Below are 22,887 nucleotides of genomic sequence, written 5' to 3' on the forward strand. Positions count from 1 at the left end.
TTGACCCTTTTGCCTCTTAAGCGCAGCTTAGTGATGCCAGAAATTCAGCAGTGGCACTGCTGCCTAACTCTTTGTAGGGGAAACTCTGTGGTCTATGGCATCAACCATTTTGCAGTGTGTCCCATCTGAGAAACAAAATTGTACACATTATATAGTGAACTGCTTCCACCCCACAATGCACTGAAAAATGTAGGGTACAAGCTATGTACACTATCCGGAAGCCCAACATCCCACAATACACTGCGGTAGGGCTTTACGGTTTATTTCAACAAAGATGGCGGTTGGAACAAGCGAGCGGTAGCTGCTTGTATAAATGCAGGTTGTCCATAGTTATGTCAAATCATGAATTATATTTGCATATTCGATACGAAAAAGTTACCAATTTTCGTTAGAGTGCCAAGTGTAACGTAAGCGAGTTTTCTCCGGAGAGCTGCTTGTTAGCTAAAAACCTAGCTAATCTCGGTAGCAGTGCAATTCAAGCAAAACGTCAGTTTCGCTTGAATCTGATAAAAGATTTTTGAACAGTATTGCAATACATTTGGTCGATATTAATGAATATTTAACTGAGAATTTCATATATACATGTACAGATTACGTTCAAAAAATATTTTATCAGGGACCAAAAACAACGTTGCTTTCTCGCCACATCAATAACAAACGCAATTTTCGTTATTGTGCGACATATATTCAAAAGATAGTAGCGGCGCAGGGTGATGACAACAGTGTCCCAAAGCAAACATTCATTCTGCCGCTCACTCCTTATCTAGTGTGCTACATATTTTCCACTATATAGGGAATAGTGAATGAGTGAACGAGTGAGTCATGTGGGACGCAGCCTATATCACACACTGGATATGCTCATGTAGATTAAGGCTGCATAGTATACCGATAATACAGTATATCAAGGTTTACATTTTTTTCCACAGTATACATTTTTATATTACACCATATTTACTCCCATTCAAAATCACAATCAAATTATTTATTTAGTACTCTCAATATGTACGTTTTTATATGTACTCTGAAAATGCTACGCATGCCAAAACATCTCAGTTTCAAACCTAGCAGCCCCATGGCTTTAAAATTTCATTGCAGTTGGGGACTCAAATCAACCAGGCTCATCTCCCCTTTTTCATCGTAATAAAAAAAAACACCCATTCGTTAAACTAAAATGCTTTATACCACACTGTAAAAATTGTTGTTCAAACTAGCTGTTAAAAATAGTTTTCCCAGTGACTTAAAGCCACCATAAAACAGTGTACAGTGGCAGCAGGTTAGTTGGCTCTGGCATGCTATTCTAGCTGGTGAGGATTCGCAGTCTAGAAGGCAGCGCATGTCTCCTTTTCACCATAATTGAAAAAAAAAAAAAAAAAATCACCCCTTCATAAAACTGAAATGCTTTATACCACACTGTAGATATGATCTTGGCGAAGATACATGTTAACATTTCATTGTTCAATCTACGTTTAGCTGTCTTGATTTATCTGAAAACATTTTATGATAACATAACTTGGACAAATCGCAATTTAACAATCAAGATTACGTCAAGACGGGTTGGCTACAATTTGAGTAACATTACATTTCACCAATACAAAATCCCTTCTGAAGTTATTTTGAATAAAATAGCAAGTGCTGTGTTTTTGGTGCCATTTCACCTCTGAAATGGCTGTGGAAGTCCCCCAGGACGTTGGCAGCTGTAACATTTTTACAACACCAAAATATACGAATGCATGAAGAAATAATAACCAAATAACATCTAAGTGAGTTTTTCTTGTGACAAAATGTGAATAATGCCTTCAATGTGGTTAGATTTGTTTAGAATGACCCCACTGATTTTGGTGAAGTGTTAAGTGCTGGCACAAATACTTGTAAACAGTCAAATTACCATAATCATTTCTGACTTCTAAAGTAAAAAAGTAACATTTCTAAACTGTCAGACCACTTTGGAAAGGATTTAATAGCTTTATGTACTCAGATATTGTAATTTCATCATTAAATTACCTGTTAAAGTGAGCCCAGATGCCAATTTTGTTTTTATGTTTGTGTGTGGAACACTCATTGTGATTACAGTTCAGGCAGAACATTCAACCTCCCTACCATAACAACTGTGTTATAATCCATGACCACTAAAAGTAGATTAACAGTAGTTAGCTGACCATAATCAAATGATTTCTTTTTGAACATTCATCTGCAGAAGCAGTGTTAATGATGTAATTTTGTGGACTTGTGCCGTTAGCTGTTGCTAGTCACAGGATTTTGGCTATAAATTAAAGTGCAGATCTGGGTTCTTAAAGTTGTTTGCCATGCATTAAGCCACACAAGCAGGTGTGCCATTTAGAAAATCAATATACATTTTGTCCTAATGTAAAGACGTATAACTGACCACTTCATTGATTTTCTGTGGTAAGTGCCAAATTTTCCCCCTTGTGGGTTGTACCTGGAGTCTGTAACATTTTTGTGGGTGTGTCCTCTTTAGTCTACTGGATCTGTTGCCATTCTTTTCAAGTACATCTAACTGGAGGCTGTAGGAGTGGAGCGATTGACATCCAACCCCACCCATTGACGTGCAATTGGTTAAAAACAATTCTGACTTTCAAAGCTCTGGATTGGTCTTTGGGGCTGTCAAAGGGTGGGGTTTGAAATCAAGCCATGCCCTCCTACAGCCTGCAGCCACATGCTAGTCATTCTCCCACAGATTTGAAGTGGCCAATCAGAGTTGTTTTGAACAATTCTTAAACATGGCAGCAACAAGCTGAAACTTTTTGACTTCATGTTTCATTCAAATCACTTGCACGTTTATCTTTTATCCACTTTTATCCACTAGATAAAATCCTATGGAAAATTATATTGACACCATATCACAAGTATAACAAATTGTTGTGCATATAACCTATGATTTATGAAAAACACCAACAATACTGTATACCGGGTGTTGTTTAGAAAGCATACTGGGGTATGAAAAAAATAATATGGTGCAACCCTAATGTAGATGATAGTATGGTGGAGGTTTTGATTTGTTAGGTTGGGATACAAGAAATAACAATGTTGTTGATTTTTTCACCATGCAGCTAGACAACAAATGTTGAGCCAATAGATAATTAAATTATGTCATTGTGTCTTTTGTTTCTTGTCTTCCATGTGTAATCTTCTAGATTACTGTGTGAACCCTCAGACCATCCTTCTCCTGCGGGTTATTGCTGCCTTCTGCTTCTTGGGCATCCTGTGCAGTCTAACTGCCTTCCTGCTGGATGTCTTTGGCCCAAAGCACCCTGCCCTGAAGATCACCCGCCGATACGCCTTTGCACACATCCTCACCGGTACAGAAGAGTCGGGTTGAGCAGAGTTGGGTCATTATTAATCTGGGGTGGAAAAGAAATAAGCATGGGAGTTAGAATAGATTATCTCTTCTTGCAATGTTCACATTGGCAGGGTCACTGAAGAATATATGCAAGTAGTGATTAAAGGGTAAACACTTTTTTTGTACTGGGTTATGGGCTGTGTCCTGATGTTCAGTGTGGATAATGTCATTTTTATATTTTTAGCAAAAATGGGGGAAATGTTATGACTTTATGCACTATTATGCAGTTATTTTAGTGAATCATTTCATTTTATTTGTATAGCATCACCTTTGGTCCAAGATGTTTTTAAGAGGCAAAAAAATGGGAGGAAACTCAATATTCTGGCTTTTTTTTTCAAGAGGGGCAGGATTTTGTGAGGTTTGTTTTGAGTCTGTAGGATAAATGGTCCAGGAGTCATGATTATATAAATATTGGCAATCACAAATGTAATGTTGCAGACAATTTTAAAAGGAACAGTGATTTTAAATATATATATATATATATATATATATATATATATATATATATATATATATATATATATATTATAGTTTTACAGAAACTGTGTTTTGATTTTAGCAGCACTTTCAGGGTTTGAGTTTGATGTTTCAGATTATCTACCTGATCACATAACTCACATTAAAAATCAATTTATTTATAACCATTTATGTATAACTCTTGATTATATCAATATGGAACATCAAGAAGTCCAAAAAAATGTGTCCCCCTTTTTTCTTCTTTTGGAATGCACAAAATTGTATATCCACTCTAATAACTAGACCCCTGGCTATCAACTTAGGTGAGCACAAACGAGCACATGCTGTCCTCCAAAGCATATGATGCCAAGTGCCACTCCTTATCACACTGAAGCTCACAATTTGGGCTTGCACAGAGATGAGTTGGAAGAAAACATGCTTACTGCAGACAAGGGATGTCACAAGAACTGCTAATTTGGTACAAAGTTCATAGCAAAATTCAGAAAATGTGACTGTACTACTTTTTCTACAGTATCGGTGTTACCGAGGCCAAATTGGTATTGCACACCCGTCTGACTGACAACAAGCAGAGGAATGGGTGAAGCCACACATCTTCGACGAGAAGCAAATTTCTCAGGATGCATGTTGGAATAGCTGACGATGCGGAGCAAGCTGGTGACGTGACCAGAAGCGACAGAGTCCGTTTCATAGTTCTGTCACGGAAGATGCGTTGTTTAGTAAGATGTTATTCAAACTGGAAAATAACATAACAAAAAACATTGAACTCGGGACAGCATTTAATGAACACAGTGTGTCAGAAATAGAAGCCATGCTCCCAAGCAACCGATTGTGCGAAGCGAGAGTAATGCCAGGCGATCTTGTCTGAGGATGTGTGGCTTCACTGTCAAAAACGAGTCTGCATCTTGTGCCCTCAATCATTTTGACTAAAGGAGGAAACCCATTAAACTTAGCAAAGTACCTGAAAGACTGACAATCCTGATTTATTCAAAGAGTTTGTGCAGATGATGTTTTGTTACATGAACAACTAGCTTTGCAACATGTCATCAAAGTGTTAGTATGCTGAAATATACGTTACCATAATTAGGGGTCCAGGCAGCAAAGCTGGTGGAACCCTATTGTTTCTGTTCGGATTATTAGGGGTCCAAGCAGCGAAGCTGGTGGAACCCTATTGTATCTGTTAGGATTATTCTTATTATTATTTTTCTCCGCTAAAAGTGTCTGAGGCTCAGCAACCATAAGTCCTGGAGCAACCAAATTTGGCAGGTGGGTTCCTATGGCCCCCCACTACTCAGGCACTAAAAATCACCTATGTCGGCCAGATGGTGGCGCTATAACAAAGGGTAATGCGTAAATGCCATAACTCCCACACCTTAAGTTAGATTAACACAAAACTTCATGGACCTATGCATCTTAACGTGCTGTACAACTTTGTCATTGGGACCACCTATGTCCGCCATATTGTTTGCCTGCCATTTTGACTTTTTAGTTGGGGCGTGGAAGTTTTCTCTGCTAAAATGTCTGAGGCTCAGCAACCATAAGTTGTAGTCCAACCATATTTGGTAGGTCGGTTCCTATGGCCCCCCCACTACTCAGGCACTACAAATCACCTATGTCGGCCAGATGGTGGCGCTATAACAAAGGGTCATGTTTACAAGGTCATAACTCCCACACCGTAAGTCAGATCAACACAAAACTTAATCGACTGATGCATCTGAATGTGCTCTACAACTTTTCTATTGGGACCACCTATGTCTGCCATATGGTTTGCCTGCCATTTGGACTTTTTCATTAGATGGGGTGCAGAAGAGCTGGAACTCCAAATTTAAGTGCTACGACATCTAGTAAACTTCTTTACGGCAAGCGACATCCATGGCGACGCAAGTAATCCGACACCGTAGGGTCTAGTTTTTAGCAGTGAGGGGAGGGTCTGAGCGTCGCGGAAGCAATGGAAGACAGTGCCAGCCAGAGTGCATGCTAGGCTACCAAGAGTTTGTTAGTAAAAGCTTTTTGAGAGGATGTATAATTACTTTTCTTGAGCATGGAACCATTTGAAGACAATATCGGGTGAGTTCGTTTAGTCTTTGAAATCTGTCATTATGCTGAGAGAAATTGTATTCTCAATTTAATCTCTACATTGACTGTAAGCTTTGGATTGTAACTAGTTAGCTGTTTCGTAGGTGACTTAACTCGTCTTAACTATGGCTTGTATTTTTGCATAGACTGCGTTTTTGCTGTTCTTGTTTGTGTTAGTGTTAATCAGTTTAACCTACAGGGTCCAAGTTGAACTATGCGGTTGTTCCCTGCACTTGGAACGGTAGGCTACTGCCCTCTAGGGTTTTCGACACACTTGTTCCTCGTTATGGTAATACATTTTGTTGTACATTGCTCTGGATAAGAGCGTCTGCCAAATGCCTGTAATGTAATGCAATATTCCGTAGCAACAAGATAAACCCGACATTAGCCCTAAAATATGCCAACACAGCAGTGACAACGTTGCTCACTGAATAACGAAATAAACAAGACATTTTTTTTAAAAATTATACCATGTCATTCTACAGTCAATATCTGGGACTAAACATTGAATAAATATACAATCTTACCATTGGTTTTACACGTAGAGATGTCCCTTTTGCGAATGAGTGGTCATATATTGTCTTGGACAATCCGTTTGTGAAATATACGTGCATCTGTGACGCCTGGGTCGGCTATCTTCAATAATAGCTGTGCGTAATACCCCACCTGTTGCTTATGACGTTGTCGCCCTTTTTAGTACAATTTGGCTTGATTGACAATTTGTTTATTCCGTAGGTGAGAGTATAAGCTTTCTAACGATGTATAACATGTCTGATTTTGCTTTTGGAATAGCGTTTTATAGGTCAGCGTAACCGAAAATTTTCTCATCTGCCACTGTCTAAATAAATAAAACGGTAGGCTGCTCTGCGCGTAGGTCGCGACTTGATATCTCGTCTTTTGTTTCGTTTTTTCTCAATGTCGTATTCATTATTTGAAATGTGTACTTGTGTTATTATTCTATCTGTCTCTGAGGCGCTCTAAAATGTGCATTCTCTGCTAAGCTGAGCAATGGATTGGAATATGTGTCTGACGTACTGTTGCACGGTATACCGAAACTTCAGCACTTTTTCGGTTCTTAAGAAAATAAAAATAAACGGTTCGCTATTAGAATTTTCCGACGTTCGGTAGTTCTGTGTCAAATGTAAAAGCCAGGGAACTGTGTCTCCCGCATTACTGATTGAGAGGATGAAAAGTGTAATTTGTCAGAATCTTCGCTAGATGGCAGTAGCAACTAAGGTTGGCAAGTGAGGTGACCTGCGCTTGTGCATTCTTCGTGGTTGATACAGCGCAAGCTTAGACTCAGTTCACTTCAGTAGCAATAGCTGTTCTAATTTGTAAATATTTTATTATAACATGCAGTTTTTAGATCTATTTTAAAGTGAAAGACCTGTTTTAAATATTATTTAGTTTACAACTGTTTAATTTTTGAAATATATTTAACATATTTTTCTATTGTTCAGTGTTGTAACACTATAGGCCTATGCATATTAATATGTTGAAGAGGCTTCAACTTAAAGGTTGTTAATGCACCAGGTTGTTAATAAACCATGAATTCGAAAATGAGGTCAACCCTTGTGGACATTACGTTTCTGATCTATTAAGGCAATTTCAGTATCGTTAGGTACCGAGTACTGAATCAGTATCGCTTCAGTATCGAGTATCGTGATACTAAACCTGGTATTGGTATCAAAGTCAAAATTTTGGTATCGTGACAACACTAGTGTGACGCTTTTTTTAGTTGCGGCATGGAAGCGCTGCAGCTGTACATACACGCTGGGCCATCTAAGTGTTACGACATAGTAAAGGCCTTTACGGGAAGCGGCCAGGACACATCTATGGCGACGCAACTAAGTCATCCGCCAGCGTCTCTTACCACAAAATTGGCCATAAGTCATCAATTTTTTTTACAATCATCATGATATTCAGTAGATATGTTGGGTGAAGGTGTATGATCATGAGGACAGAGCCATTTTTAAATCGCTCCATAGGGGGCGCGATGGTGCCAATGCTAGGACCCCTCCCAATGCCGCTTGCGGCTTTAATTTTTTGTTTGAGACAGCTGGCATAGCTGTGTAGCCAAAAATGTTGCATATGGTGATTGCGCTGGATAAGTGCTACAGTAGCAGGCCATGAGCTGGAAACAGGGAACGCTATTACATTACCTTTAAATTGATTATCATTCTCAAATCATTCTTTCTTTGGCTAATTTCCTCCTTGACAGACATTAAGTTTGCTGAATAATTGTTCATAATGTTAACGTTCATACATGCCTAATGTAATTGTAGTCTGGTACAAAGCACATTTTCACAGTCGATTGTTACTTTTCTTTTCAATGACAAATCAATCCATCATTGAAACCTAGATAAACACCACCCACTGCCTTAGCTACTGCAAGCTTTGAGCACGCTTTACCCTTTTGATGTTTCGCTGCAGCAGCGCCACATTTGCAGAAAACACCGACATTTGTGGTGTTTCTTGCAGGTACACCTCATTCTAAAACCAAGCTACTGGTTTTGAAACTGCCAGTGTATAGGCTTTCAGCATCATGCAAGAGAACATTTTAAATAGTTCATAAGTGACAAAAGTGATAGGATTAAAGCACTCAATGTGATAAATGCACTCACTTGAAGTCCAAACTGCCCAGCTCTGCTGTTCCAGTAAATTTTTATAAATAACATTTACATGGCACAACTGGACTATAAGGAAGCTGGTTAGCGATCTTGCGTTAGAATTCTGAAATGTTGGCATCCTCACAAGACAAACTGCCGACCCCATCTGCCTCTAACTAGCTAACATTAGACTCAATCATTTGTATGAACTTAATACTTGCTAACGATTTCTAACAGAATAATATTTGGATCAAGCTTCTAAAAAGGCCTCAGCGCAAGTACAGTTGAGGCCAAAAGTTTACATACACCAAGGCTAAAGACATTCAAACTCAATTTTTCACAACTCCATGGATTTCATGTTACCATACATTTCCTGTGTTAAGTCCATTAGGGTATCTACTTTATTTCCATAAGAGGTCAGCCGTCGAAATTGCGACTGTTTTGGTCGCATATATGCTCCCGAAATTTAATCGGTGCAACCTCGAAATGTAATTGGGAGCATTTGTGCAAGTGCAAATAATTGTTCTGGTGCGACCTTTTTTTCTTTCTTTTTTTTCCAGTCGAATGTCCCTTTCTCTATACATTCGCTAGTTAGTACACTCAGTATGTACCTTGTGAGCTGACAGTGACCATTCTAACCAATCAAACGTGAGCTTGACGTTCTTACCTTTAATACTGATTTTAGATTGGTTAATATTATCCTTCAATCACTCCCTTTCGCAGCACTCCACTGTCACGTGAAACAGAGAGCTAACGCGTTAACTATTGTTGCCTGAAGACAAAAGTTTATGATCAATTTATTAACTTTACCTAATTAACTAGCTAAATTGGTAACGTTAGCTAGCATTACCGAAAGCTAAAATGAAAAATCGTTGACAACGTTTTGTCAGGTGCAGTGTCTTTTACTGCTACGACAGAGTGAATACGTAAGTGAACGCGGTGATGATAGAACTTTCGATTACGCTGACCTATAAAACGCTATTTCAAAAGCAATATTAGACATGTTATACATAGTTAGAAAGCTTATCTCACCTACTGAATAAATGAATTGTCAATCAAGCCAGACTGTACTAAAGAGGGCAACAACACGTGTGGTATTACGCACAGCTATTTTGGAAGGTACCCAGGCATCACAAATGCGCGTATATTTCATAAACTGATTGTCCTAGACAATATATGATCACTCAGTCTCAAAAGGGACATCTCTACGCGTAAAACCAATGGTAAGGTTATCTATTTATTCAATATTTAGTCCCAGATATTGACTGTAGAATGACATGGTATCATTTTTTAAAAACTGTCTCGTTTATTTTGTTATTCAGTAAGCAGCGTTTTCTCTGCTGTATTGGCATATCTTGTAATTGTCGGGTTTATCTTCTGTAGTGTATACAGGGGTTAAATTGGGGTGGACGCAGGTGGACGGCGTCCACCCACCTTTGGTAAATAAATAAATAATTTTGACCAACAATTTTACAAATAGCTATGACAATCCAGTCCATTTTTCGTAGGCTCCAGTCCATGTGTTCCCTCTAGCCAGTTACTCACTCAACCAATCAAAAATCCTAAGAAAAAAAACTCAGGAGGAACAGTCATTCATATAGACAGGCACATAAAGAAAAATATCTTTAATTGTCTTGATTGTTTGGAAGTGGACACGGTAGGTAATTTCATTAACATGTAATTTCATCTATGCAACATTTTAAAGAGAGATGAATAAACAGCCCCCAGGAACGCCGGCTATTATTAACAGCAACTTTGATTGCTTGAGCAAAATCAGCAGGTTGCTGGTCAGCAGCTAAACTGGGATTGAATATTTCCCACATACATAACGTTTTATTCAGCGGCGACTGGTGAGCTGAAAATCGGTGGGGCGCAAAACATTCCTTTAAACTGATCATTGATCTCAACCTGTTTTCATTAGTAATTTTCCTTTATATCAAGCGTGCCAACGATCGGATTAATCAAATGGCGAGTAGCCTAACACACAGCGTCTACCGTGTTACGGGGATTAAATCATAAATTCAATTTATCCGTTAAAGATCAGTTTTAATCACCAAGTAGTCTACAAACAAGATACACCAGTCTGTTATCTACCGTGTTAGCTTTCAGAATAACCAGCAAAAACAAAACCTGCACTTCAATTTTGTTTACAATCTACACATTGCAGATATTTGCCATGAATACGAGTGCAGAGGAAGAAGTGCATGTATCCGCAAATAATGTTGATTAAAAATGTGCACAATTTCATACTGCAAATGAAAATAAATGTAGCTAGGCTATAAGGCCTAGGCTACTCGCTAAAAATGCTTATTTGGGGAGAGCTGGCTATGTATGATAGTATTGAGTAGCCTATTTTGTGGATTAATGGTATTGATACTCAAGGAAAATCAGGGAAAGATTCCGCCACTGCTTAGTGATTAAAACGGATTTTTCTAAATCGCATTTATCATTTAATCTCCCTAACACAATGTGAAGAAGCTGTGTCCCTTTCCAATTGATTAGTCAGGTGTTTGCATGCTTGTTAATCACTGAAAATTAATTAAAACCGTTTGAGATCAATGGTTAGTTTAAAGGAACGTTTTGCGCCTCACCAGTTTAAGAAAGATGGATAAAGGAGGAAGAAAGTGAGGATAAGAGGAGGATGACCGATTATTTTCGTGGGTAAAAAAATTCTCAGCATTAATGACACTCAATAAACTTGAAATATATTATGTAAAAACTTGCATCAATAGTATACACTCTTTTTAAAACACTGTTTTCCTTAATTACAATTATATGCACACATTAAAGATACAACTATTTTGAGCTGAGACATTTATTGGTTTGTACCTTTTTTCACCCACCTCCCGCCGGATCTCAGGGTTCACCCACCTCCCAAATCCCAATTTAACCCCTGAGTGTATATATAAGTATATTTTTATGACCTCATTTTCGTACACATTGATTCACTGGGGTCTCCAACCTGCAATATGCTCTTTAAGCGTGAGAGTTTAACTAAACACGGAGCCACTGCGAAACACGCTAAATTTAAACCAATGCTGTTTCTTATGAAAAAGAACGGCACTGACATCAACATGACTTATGCCAACGACAAGTCATGTGCCAACATCATCAGCGTAATTGCAGATACCAGGATATTGCGTAAAGCCCCAGTGGTGGCCTACCATGCGTTTTTAAGGCTAATTTCACCGTTTTATGTTACATGTAAACCGTACTGTTATATTGTCATCATTAAAAAAAAATCTGTTGGTGCTCCTTACATTTTGGTGGGTGCTTCTAAATGTTTTCTGTGCTACCAGTGCTACCACCAGTGCTACCAAGTAAAAAAGTTAATTTTGAGCACTGGAGGTCATTTCAAAATAATAGCTAAGAAACAGATTTATTTCAGCTTTTATGTACTATATCAGATTTTCAGTGGGTCAGAAGTTTACATACACTTTGACCCTGTTCACATCTGTACTTTGTATCCGGATATATCCAGATTGGCTCTGTTCAAACCTGGCATTAAAATGCGTCTTGGGTGATCCGATCACAAGTGGACAGCTCTAACTACAGGTGTGAACGCACCCAGGACGCATTGAGATCCAATCACTCAAACCACATTCGGAGGTGGTCTGGGACGCATATGGCCACATTCTTTTAGCAGTGCGTACACAAATGCGTCCTGGGCTACATTGAAGGACCGCCTCTCAACTGACGTCCTCTGCCTAAGCAGAAGTACATACTCATTCGCGCGCCAACGGCCTCATATTAAAGTGCGAAACAACAAGAAGCCACACTGAATAACGAAATAAACGAGACAAAGTTTAAAAAATGATACCATGTCATTCTACAGTCAATATCTGGGACTAAATATTGAATAAATATATAACCTTACCATTGGTTTTACGCATAGAGATGTCCCTTTTGAGACTGAGTGGTCATATATTGTATTGGACAATTGGTTTGTGAAATATACAGGCATTTGTGATGCCTGGGTACCTTCCAAAATAGCTGTGCGTAATACCACGTGTTGTTTACGGCGTTGTCACCCTTTTTAGTACAGTCTGGCTTGATTGACAATTTATTTATTCAGTAGGTGAGAGTATAAGCTTTCTAACAATGTATAATATGTCTAATTTTGCTTTTGGAATAGCGTTTTATAGGTCAGCGTAACCGGAAATATTTGACGCATCCTCAATGCGTCTTGGGTGCGTTCACACCTGTAGTTAGCCCTGTCCAGTTGTGATGGGATCACCCAGGACGCATTTTAAGGCCAGGTGTGAACAGGGCCGTTGTTAGTATTTGGTGATATTGCCTTTTAATGGCTTAACTTGAATCAAACTCTTGGGGTAGCCTTCCATTATTTTCTCACAATACTTTGCTGGAATTTTTGCCCATTCCCCCTGACACAAGTGGACAGCTGGTGTAACTCAGTCAGGTTTGTGGGCCTCCTTGCTTGGACGCGCTTTTTCAGTTCAGGCCACAAATTTTCTATGGGATTCAGGTCAGGGCTTTGTGATGGCCACTCCAATACTTTGGAGGTATGCTTAGGATCATTGTCCTGCTGGAAGACCCACTTGCGACCAAGTTTTAACATCTAGCTGATGTCTTGAAGTGTTGCTTCAGTATTTCTAAATAATCCTTCTTCCTTATGATTTTCTGAAGTGCACCAGTCCCTTTTCCAGCATTACCCACAACATGAAGTTCTTCATCCTGTTTATCACCTGCAACCTTAATTCTGTCTTTTTTATGCCGGTCTTGGAGTAAGGGCTTCTTCTTTGCGCAACAGCCTTTCAGGCCATTGCGATGTAGGATTCTCTTAATGGTGGATGTAGATACTTTGGTACCTGATGCCTCCAACTCCTTCTTTGTTGTTGTCTTGGGGTTCAGTTGAACCTTTCAGACCAAAGTTCATTCAGCCCTGGGAGTTCATTTTTGCCTCCTTCCTGAATGATGCAAATCTGTGTGGTCCCAAGAGTTTTATATTTGCATACAATTGTTTGTCCAGATGCTCACGGTACCTTCAGTTGTTTGGAAATAGCTCCTAAGGATAGATAGATCCGGACTTGTGGAGGTCCACAATGTTTTTTCTGAGGTCTTGGCTGAGTTGCTTGGATTTTCCCATGGGATCTAGCGCAAAAAAGCAGTGGCTCTAAATGTAGGCCCTTAAATACAGCCACAGGTGCCAATTAACTCCCAATTAACTCCTAATGATGCCAATCAGAAGCTTCTAAAAAGTCATTACATCAATTTTTGGACTGTGGACTGTTTAAAGGGACAGTCAACTTGATGTATGTAAACTTTTTGCCCACTGCAATTCTGATATAGTGAAGCTGAAATAAATCTGTCTCTAATCGATTGTTTTAAAATTACCTCTGATGTGAACAAAGAAGATGCCCTATTTGACTTGCCAATATAAATGTATGGTAATATGTAATGTGTAGAGTTGTGAAAAATTGAGTTTGAAAGTCTTTAGCCTCAGTCTATGTAAACTTTTAGCCTCAACTAATGATTGCCAACATTGTCACAGGAATAGAGCTCCTGCAGGTTGCTTTTAAATCACTGAAGATTTATATCTAGAAAAAGCCACCTCATAAATATTTAGGCATATGGCTTGAGGAAAAAATAGTTTTTAATGTACTTATTGACAATCAATTGAAAAAACTCATGCCAAAATTGGGCTTTTATTTCCCTTAAAAAATGTTTCCCTTTTGAAGCCTGGAAGAAACTTGTGTTCACTTCTATCTGTGTTAGACTATGGTCATGCAATTTCCATGCTTGCTGCCTCATCGCTCTTAATCACGCTGCATTACATTCCGTAATAGGTACTGGCTCACATACTCATCACTGCACTTTATATGAATCTTTAGGACGGTCTTCGCCATATTAGAGGAGAAAAATGCACATTTTGCTATTTATTCTCATGCTACCATTGGGTAAATTACAAAATTGCATCTCCAGTTTTTTTTATCTTATTATATACCATTAACCACTGCCCTGGATCCATTTGAGACATTTACAATTTGGTCGTAAGCAGAGGGTTGTCCAGAGCAGCTCAGATATGCGCATATACATAAGAGTTTAGAATACAAGTAGACCTTTTACTTACTTGTTAGTAGTAAATAAATAAACCTACAAAATAAACTGTCCCACAGCAGGTGGTCAATCAAGATTAGGAATGTTGTGCTTTAAGTAGCAAATAGGTCTGAGCGTATTGTTAGATATACTTTATGTGAAGAAGGTCCCAGGATAAAGACTTAAGAGTTTCAGAGCATTGCCTGAAATGCAGTGTTTTCAAGGTTACCAAAAGGTGGTCATTGTCAAATGTATGGAATGCAGCAGAGGTAAAAGTAGGATAAAGAGAGCATAGGATGCTGCTTTGGTAGATTTCAGTCATTCTGTCACAGGGAAAACAATTGTCTCTTAAGCCAGACTAAATAGATCAAGGAGGTTGTTCCGAGTTAAGTTATGTTTTAGCTCAGTGGATGAAATTCATCCAAGGGTTTTAGAGAGCGGATACATAACCAGTTCTCTGGTGTTCAGTGAGGAGTTGACTATTGTGGAAGTGACATTGGTTTTCTGTGGGTTTGTAGCAGCTTTGATTTTTGGTTTCAAAATATGAAGGCTTGGCAAAAGAGTCAGCTCTTTTATGGTCAATTTTACCTTGATGTTAGACAATCCTCAAAGAATTTAAACTAGTTATTTTGGCAGGACCCCACTAACTTTTAAGATTATCTTCAGTAATCTTAATATGATCTTTGGTTATTAGTGTACTAAATTTAAACATTTCTCTTTTTTTGTTTCCCCATCTTTACCCTCTCTATCTTTGAACTCTCAGTCCTTCAGTGTGCCACGGTCATTGGGTTCTGCTACTGGGCTTCGGAACTGATCCTGTCCCTGCAACAGCAGCACAAAAAGTACCATGGCTCTTTTATTTATGTCACCTTTGCCATAAGCTTTTATCTTGTGGCTGGAGCAGGTGGCGCCTCCATTCTAGCCACGGCTGCTAACCTGCTGCGCCATTATCCTACTGAAGAGGAGGAACAAGCCCTGGAATTGCTGTCTGAAATGGAAGAAAGCAGTGAAACCTATCCAGCTGAATATGACATAGCCAACCAGTTCCAGCCACCCCCTGCATACACCCCTTAGTAGGCTGTGTCTCTTCTTCTGTAAATAATTAATACTGCTATGGGCATCACAGAAAACAAATAACAAACAAAACACACCTAATAAAAGTACCGAAACACACATACAGCAACATCCTATCCACCATAAGTACGTCATGCTTGAGCTCCTGGTGACCTTTCAGCATTTAAATGAGTTTATACTATGTTAAATGATTGTTATTCTTCCTATATTTGAATGTATTTTTTATTTTTTGTTCACACATTATGTGAGATGATAATTTTCATTCAATTTAACAGTTAATGCTATTAGAAAAGTAGTAACACTTGTCAGTTTCTTATTCCCAAGATTTTCCTGTTTTATTGATTTTTTTCCCCCTGCCTTTCTCCCTATGTTTCACTGATGCCACTGCAGTATGTTTGTATAAAGGACCTAGAAAGGAATTCAATTTAAGGATCATAAATTGCAGTGGGTAGTGAGTTAAGTGTAGATGTGGGTTTCTCATTACCTCATTCTTTGGAGCTTGTCATTGACTTTTGAAACAAGCAAGCTATTTCACACGCTGTTCTGGAGACTTCACATGTGGCACTTAAGTAATGAACAGTGAAGCCTCATACTAAGCCCTGTGGTTTTTCTGGGTACTTGGTTGAATGCGTAATTGTTGGAGGCCTGATTCTAAGGTATCACTTTCCAAATATGGTTGTATCGTACAGCATGTTATATTTTAAAATACAATTAATTTAGAATAACAGTGGTAGCTATGATGTTTTTTCTTTTGAAAAGTGGTCAACATTAATATTACTACAGATGCTCCATTCTGGGTCTTGTATACAATTGAAAAATACAGTCTAACTTGGTGAAAAACAGATATTGACCATGAAAGCAAAGCTCTCATCCATAATAAACATAATAGGTAACTAACATGTACTTTGTTTCTCAAAAGCGACAATTTTTACAACTGGCTTATGCATGTGGCACTGCTTCTGTATCCTAGTAAGAATACATAGCCCTGAAAAAAATTAAATAAAAATGTTGCCATTTTGTTATACATTTTCTAAGTTTTTTTTTTGTGGAAATGAACAGATAATGTAGATTGGCCAATTATTGTACATTATTTGCCTTTAAACCAGCATGAGTCATGTTCACAGGTTTTCCCCCTTTTTGATTCTGTTGTTTGTGTGTTGTTATATTAACTGAAATGCTTTTGTAAATCTTGGCTGTATAGGTAGTATTGCCAAAATCCTCTTTTGTTCTTGGTCCTGTGATTATCCATTTGACTTTTCTTTGGTCATTGTGATATTTGTCAGTTAATATTCAGAAGCTAGTCCTGATGTGGAAATTTAAATGTCATTTTGGCTAAGTTTCATGCAATCAAAACAATGAACTATATGAATTTTCTGGGAAATAATTGGTTTGTGGAATTTCATTCTTCTTTTCCTGTGGGACATCAAGTTTCAACTTTCAAAGTTTAAAATACTAACTTTTTTATTCAGGTTTCAGAAATGGACATGCCGTTTTCTATGGCTAACCAATGTTCATGGCAGGGATTAGACCACTTTAGCCACAGAACTACTCTGGTTTTAAATGTTGTTGGGGAAAACACCTCTACGAATTGTAGAACAGTGAGGATAAATAATTAAAATCTATCCGTTTTAACAATCCTCACAAGTAGGCACCACGGAATGCACAAGGTATAAATATATTACCTCGTGATGATCAAATGGTGCAACGGTATAATCAGTCTCTGTGGCAAACGAACCTGCCACAGGCCTCTGAATTGGCTTTCCAAGGGGCTCTCCAGCACAGAGACACAGGGAGACAACGTTCAAAACAAATCCACATTTATTCATGAGGTTGGCAGGATGTTAAAGCTAAGGAGCAGATGTCAAAACTCATGACAGAGAGGCTCTCCTTGTGTGGGTGGGGATGGCAGATTTAACCTGTGCGCACCGATTACCTCAATACGAACAGGTGCAGCCACCCCTGTTCCCGGGTCCAATTAGCCTGGCCAATTATCTAACTTGCTTAACCAATTATCTAATTAGCCAGGTCTAATTAGGGCAGGTGTGGCTGCTTAAACCAGCCATCCCCACACCACAGTCTCATAATTAATCAGTCTCATAAAATTAATTCAATCATGATTATGAATTTCAATATTAAATATTAAAACATTAAATGATGATATAACTTGTGTAAGTCCTTTGAAGTGGTAGGCTCAAGCATTTTATCCGAATAATGATCAGACCAACGACAAGGTTTAATAAAATAGAATTTATTAACCGCTTTGTGCACATGCCAAATCTGGCCAATCTTTGCCCATTTAGGGGGTTCCCTATTTAAAGCTTTATAACTCCAGTTGTGAGTAAACACAGAGCCTGGGATGTAGCACAGATTGTACGTCTTTCTTTTTTTTTCTCGTTCCTGTTCCCTGTCCTTGCCCTCCATTATGTTTCTCGCTTTTTGACTGTCTCCCTATACTGCTTCCCTTCTTGTCTAAACCACCCCAGCACCTCCCTTTCCCTTACTGTCTTGCCTTAACGCTTGTCACTCATGTCCCTGGGTTTGTGGTGTGTTATGACAGTCCCCACCTCATCACAGTAGGCAAGGTCGAACGTGCCCTCTTTTGGCCACCTGTGGTCCTTTTGTTCCATTTTTCCATGTACTTCGGAATCCACTTTTTGTGATCTGGGTGGCGCTTTGCTGTTCTCTCCATAGGCGTTATTATTCTCACTTCCGCAATGCTCTTACTCCTCCTCATTTTCCCTGCATTCGCCCCCATGTATTCTTGTCCGGCACAACTGGCTAGGGACCTGGGAATCTCCGGTTCTTCGTCTGTTTGTCTAATTCTTATTAGCACTATTATTTTCTCTACTGTGACCCCCGCTTTATACTTCCAGTGTGCACTTGGTTCCGAGGTCAGTGTCTCTGAGCCCTCAGACTCTTTTGTTTTTTTAATGTCAGCCCACTTACCCGCTTCCCATTTAACTCTCCTTGGGCTAATGGTGATGCACAGTCAAGGATTCAGTAACAGTCTGTCCCGTCCTAGAGAGAGTGGCAAATCCGTCTGGTATCCTCAAAAATGGTGTGAGTGGCAAAGTTGTTTCACTTTCCGGATCATCACACAGTCGGTCCAATAATAGGCCAAGCGTTCCTACTGTCCACAGTTGTTGTAACAGCGATAACCACTGTATGTCTGGGAACTCTACTTGGACTTGCTCCAAATTGACCCACTTAGGATACTCAGTTAATCAATTTAAAGCTGTGGTAGCTCACTGATAGCTTTCAATCCCCTCTGAGTCTATGTAGGTACGTTCTAGCCAAAAGTGTGTCCTGATCCCTTTTCTATAGTTTCTATATCCCCCCATTAACTTTTGAATGCAAATAAAGAGGCAAACCAGCCTGTGAATCAGAAAATTCGCACAAACAGATCCATACAGAGTAAATAACCCGAGACAACGCAGACAGACTCTATATCTCTGTATTCCCTTCACTGTGTCTCATTCAGTAGCACAATCCTGTGCAGGTTTTCGTTACGCATTGCCTCCCACTGCTGGCTCTCCATTGTAAAGGTGCAGCCCAACTTATGTGTTTCAAGCACCCACTTCTCTACAAAATCACTATCGTGATCTGATTCAAAGTCATCATCAAAGTCCAAGCAAAGAAAATGTTTTTCAAGAACCACACCAACTTTTTCAATCAACAAATGAATCAACATAGTCAATACACAACTTCTTGTGCTCTCTTCCCTATTTTAAATCACAATTTCAGGTGGGATTGCACTTCAAGCGAGGCTACACGGCTAGTACGTTTATGCATTATTAAGATTGTAGGCACACCTCATATTTCCCTTTTACGACTTACCATCCATCTAAGGACTGCTATCCACAACACTACGAACGCGACAGCCCAGAGAACAAAAAACACTTGTATATCCCTGCGTGTGCATTGCTTGATTACTGTTTCTTCTGAATTCTCTTCTATTCATGCTAGTTGGTCGTTTGAAGAGGGCATAAGTTGTCTACAACTATTTCACCACTTCTTTTTGGTAAAATCAACCCTTGTTCACCCTCTCTCATCAAAACACTTCAGTGAAGTAGCTGGTAATACCTAGGTTTTTATTTGCGCGTTTCCCAACTTAGATTTTACATGCCCAATTACTCGGCCGATTTAATGCACAAGACAACACGTAAGACTGACAAACACTTAAGACTCACAGAACACACTCTTCATTCATACCATGCATACCATTGCCGGCACATTCACGCTCTTCTGGCCAGTGTCGCCGTCCCGTAGGCCCCTTAGCGACTATTTTGTTTGCCGTCCTGTAGGCCCCTTAGCAAACTTTTATTACCAGTGTCACCGTCCCGAAGGCCCCTTAGTGACTACTTCGATTGCTGTCCCGTAGGCCCCTTAGCCATCATAAGTCTGGTTCTTTCACAATCACATCAGTGTCGCTGTCCCGTAGGCCCCTTAGCGAGTTTATTACCAGTGTCACCATCCCGAAGGCCGCTTAGTGACTGCTTCGATTGCCGTCCCATAGGTCCCATAGCAATCGTAAGCCTGGTTTGTTACACAATCACACAACTAAGACCAGTGTCGCCATCCCGTAGGCCCCTTAGCGACTACCTTAATTGCCGTACCGCAGGCCCCTTAGCAATTGTTGGCCTGGTCTGGTCTGTAACCTGTTGGGCCCCCAGATGAGCAGCGACACACCCATGGCCGGCGAATCACACCAAACAAATGAGCACATGTGGACCCCGCGTGACCCCGAACACACGGCCGAGTGCACGAACACCAGGTGTGCAGACAAGCCGCCGATTGAACGTAAAACACACTGGGCCAGTAGGTAGGGAACGACTGGAGCTGAATATCACCTGTTTGACCTAACAGACAGTTGAACATCCCACTGCTATTGGCTATTGGCTATTGGCTATATCGAACAACACGACTGACTGAATGAACACCCTCTGTGAATGGACAAACCGCCAGATGCGCGAGAACCCCGGGGGGCCAACAAGCAGACAAATGAAGTAGAGGCCTGGCAGAGCATCACCAGGGAAGATACCCAGCGTCTGGTGATGAGTATGGGTTCAAGACTTCAGGCAGTCATTGACTGCAAAGGATTTGCAACCAAGTATTAAAAATGACAATTTAATTTATGATTAAGTTAGTTTGTCCAATTACTTTTGAGCCCCTAAAATTGGGGGCTAAAAATGTATAAAAATGGTTGTAATTCCTACATTGTTCATGCAATATTTTTGACAAAAACCTTAAATTAAAGCTGAAAGTCTACACTTAAATCGCATCTTGATTGTTTGATTTCAAATCTGGATTGTGGTGGCGTAGAGCCAAAATGATGAAAATTGTGTCACTGTCCAAATACTTATGGACCTGACTGCATCTCAAAATTTTCTCAGTAAAACCTCTTCCTATTGGGTGTGCATATAGTCTGAGCTTTGGTCATCACAAAACAGTTGAACTAATTATGCAAAAATCCTGTGTAATGGTCTCTGAGAGATAGTGTTACCATATACCTGTAAACTCATATTCTGTTATAATGACCTTAAATGGGTATATCAAAATTTCCACAGTAGTTCAACTTCATATTTCATTTGCATATGGCATGGGCAATTGCTTTCACCAGTCAGGCTAAAGTGTTGGCTAATTTGGAATAATCTAGGATAATGTAATACCAAATATAGTACTCTGATATAGTTCTAGTTATAATGACCTTTAATCGTCATATCTCCTCAATGGTACAGTAAAAATGTTCTTATTTAGTATACATACAGTCTGAACCTTCATCACAAATCCAGAGAAATTGTGGACTAATTATGGCAGTCTTATGTAACGCACTCTCATACTTCGTATTTCTCATATATCCCATATACAATTACAACGATGTATGAATTATTGTGGTAACGGGTGTGCCGCAATAATTAAGTTTCATAAAGGGTGTGCACCAGTCTGAGCCTGGTTTAATACAAATTTGGTGTATGTTTGGACTAACTGCTTAAAATCTTGAAATTGCATTTGTAAGTTGAAGTAGTACAGTAAAATATATTGCTGTCCTAGCGTATTTCATTTTCAAAATGCCAGGTGAAAAGAATACTCTGCATTACTCGTATTAAATCGCCCCTTAACGAAGTACCACTATACTCCGTGTAGCCGCACATCAATTTGATGAGTGAATAATTTGACGATTTTTTAAAAGGGGATAGCTTGATAGCATCTCTTCCTGCTCTCAACGAAGGCGGACGCTTTTTCCTCTGCTCCCTCCCTGCCCTTATCTGCCCCTGCTTGCTGCTCTCTTGTCTTGTGCTGTCTGTCTGAACTATCCGGAGCCTCTCTCTGCATTTCTCTCCGAAACCTAAAATCATGGATCTGATCAACTGGTCTCTCAACGCAATTGATAGTATTTTCTCGATGAGAAGAACGGGTCAGGGAGAGCCCTCTTGCCCTGACGGAACGTTTGCAGCCGGATACACGATGGACTCCTGGAAGGAGTGGAGGGTTGTGTGCCTGTCGATCCTTTCCGTTGAGGATGTTGAAGACGTTTACTTGATTGGAATTATGATAACAGGCTTTCTGCTGTTTGGAGCTGGTAGCATCCTGATTTATCGCAAAGTTCAGAAGGCGTTGGCAGCACTAATTGGGAAGCTGCCCGCCATTGAGGGAACGGGCAGGGCTGTCAACACTCAGACTCAAGCGATTTGCGAGCTCAATCACAAACTGGATGCGATTGGATCGCAAATTCGCATGACGGATACCAACTTGGAGAAGTTGTCGGTTCGGCTCACTGAAATGGGCCATCAAATTCGGATGATTGGAACAAAGCTGAGAGAACCACAGGACTAAAGGTAGACGAAAAATGCAGAAGTCTGCCTGAACCCAAAACAATCTTATCCTCATTGGCTCCCCCACATCGGCCTTGGAAGGCTGATATCTCTCCACTCTCCTGGATTGTTATGCAGACAGATGCTCGGCCCTACCCCCACCTCCCTGCTCCTATGGAACTTTGTCTCTGGATCAGGACTCTTCGAGGTCGTCTCCACGGCAACGGCCGTGTCCTCGTCATCAGTATCAGACGGCAGAGACAATGTTGAGACTGTGGTGGAGATGAAGTCCATGGACTTACACACACACGCACACAAAGATAACACACACCACCTCCTACTCAACGCCTTCTTGGCTCCCACCCCCCCTCCTTCCCTCGTTACAGTGCAGTCTGCTGAGGGTTGATGCGATGCGCCTGAGCGGCTG

At 39.9% G+C, this 22,887-nt stretch overlaps 1 protein-coding gene across 1 annotated transcript in view; it reads left to right on the forward strand.

The window, feature by feature from the left end:
• The window catches only part of tmem127 (transmembrane protein 127), a 29,826-nt gene extending 12,796 nt beyond the window's left edge, over positions 1-17,030 (forward strand). The window contains exons 2-3 of the mRNA XM_064296269.1: positions 3,153-3,317; positions 15,338-17,030. Of these exons, the coding sequence (XP_064152339.1) occupies positions 3,153-3,317; positions 15,338-15,648 (476 nt within the window). The 3' untranslated portion in view covers positions 15,649-17,030. The remainder of the gene's footprint in view (positions 1-3,152; positions 3,318-15,337) is intronic.
• The last annotated feature ends 5,857 nt before the right edge of the window (positions 17,031-22,887 follow it).

Source organism: Anguilla rostrata, chromosome 10 (assembly GCF_018555375.3).
Source record: "Anguilla rostrata isolate EN2019 chromosome 10, ASM1855537v3, whole genome shotgun sequence".
Classification (NCBI taxonomy): domain Eukaryota; kingdom Metazoa; phylum Chordata; class Actinopteri; order Anguilliformes; family Anguillidae; genus Anguilla; species Anguilla rostrata.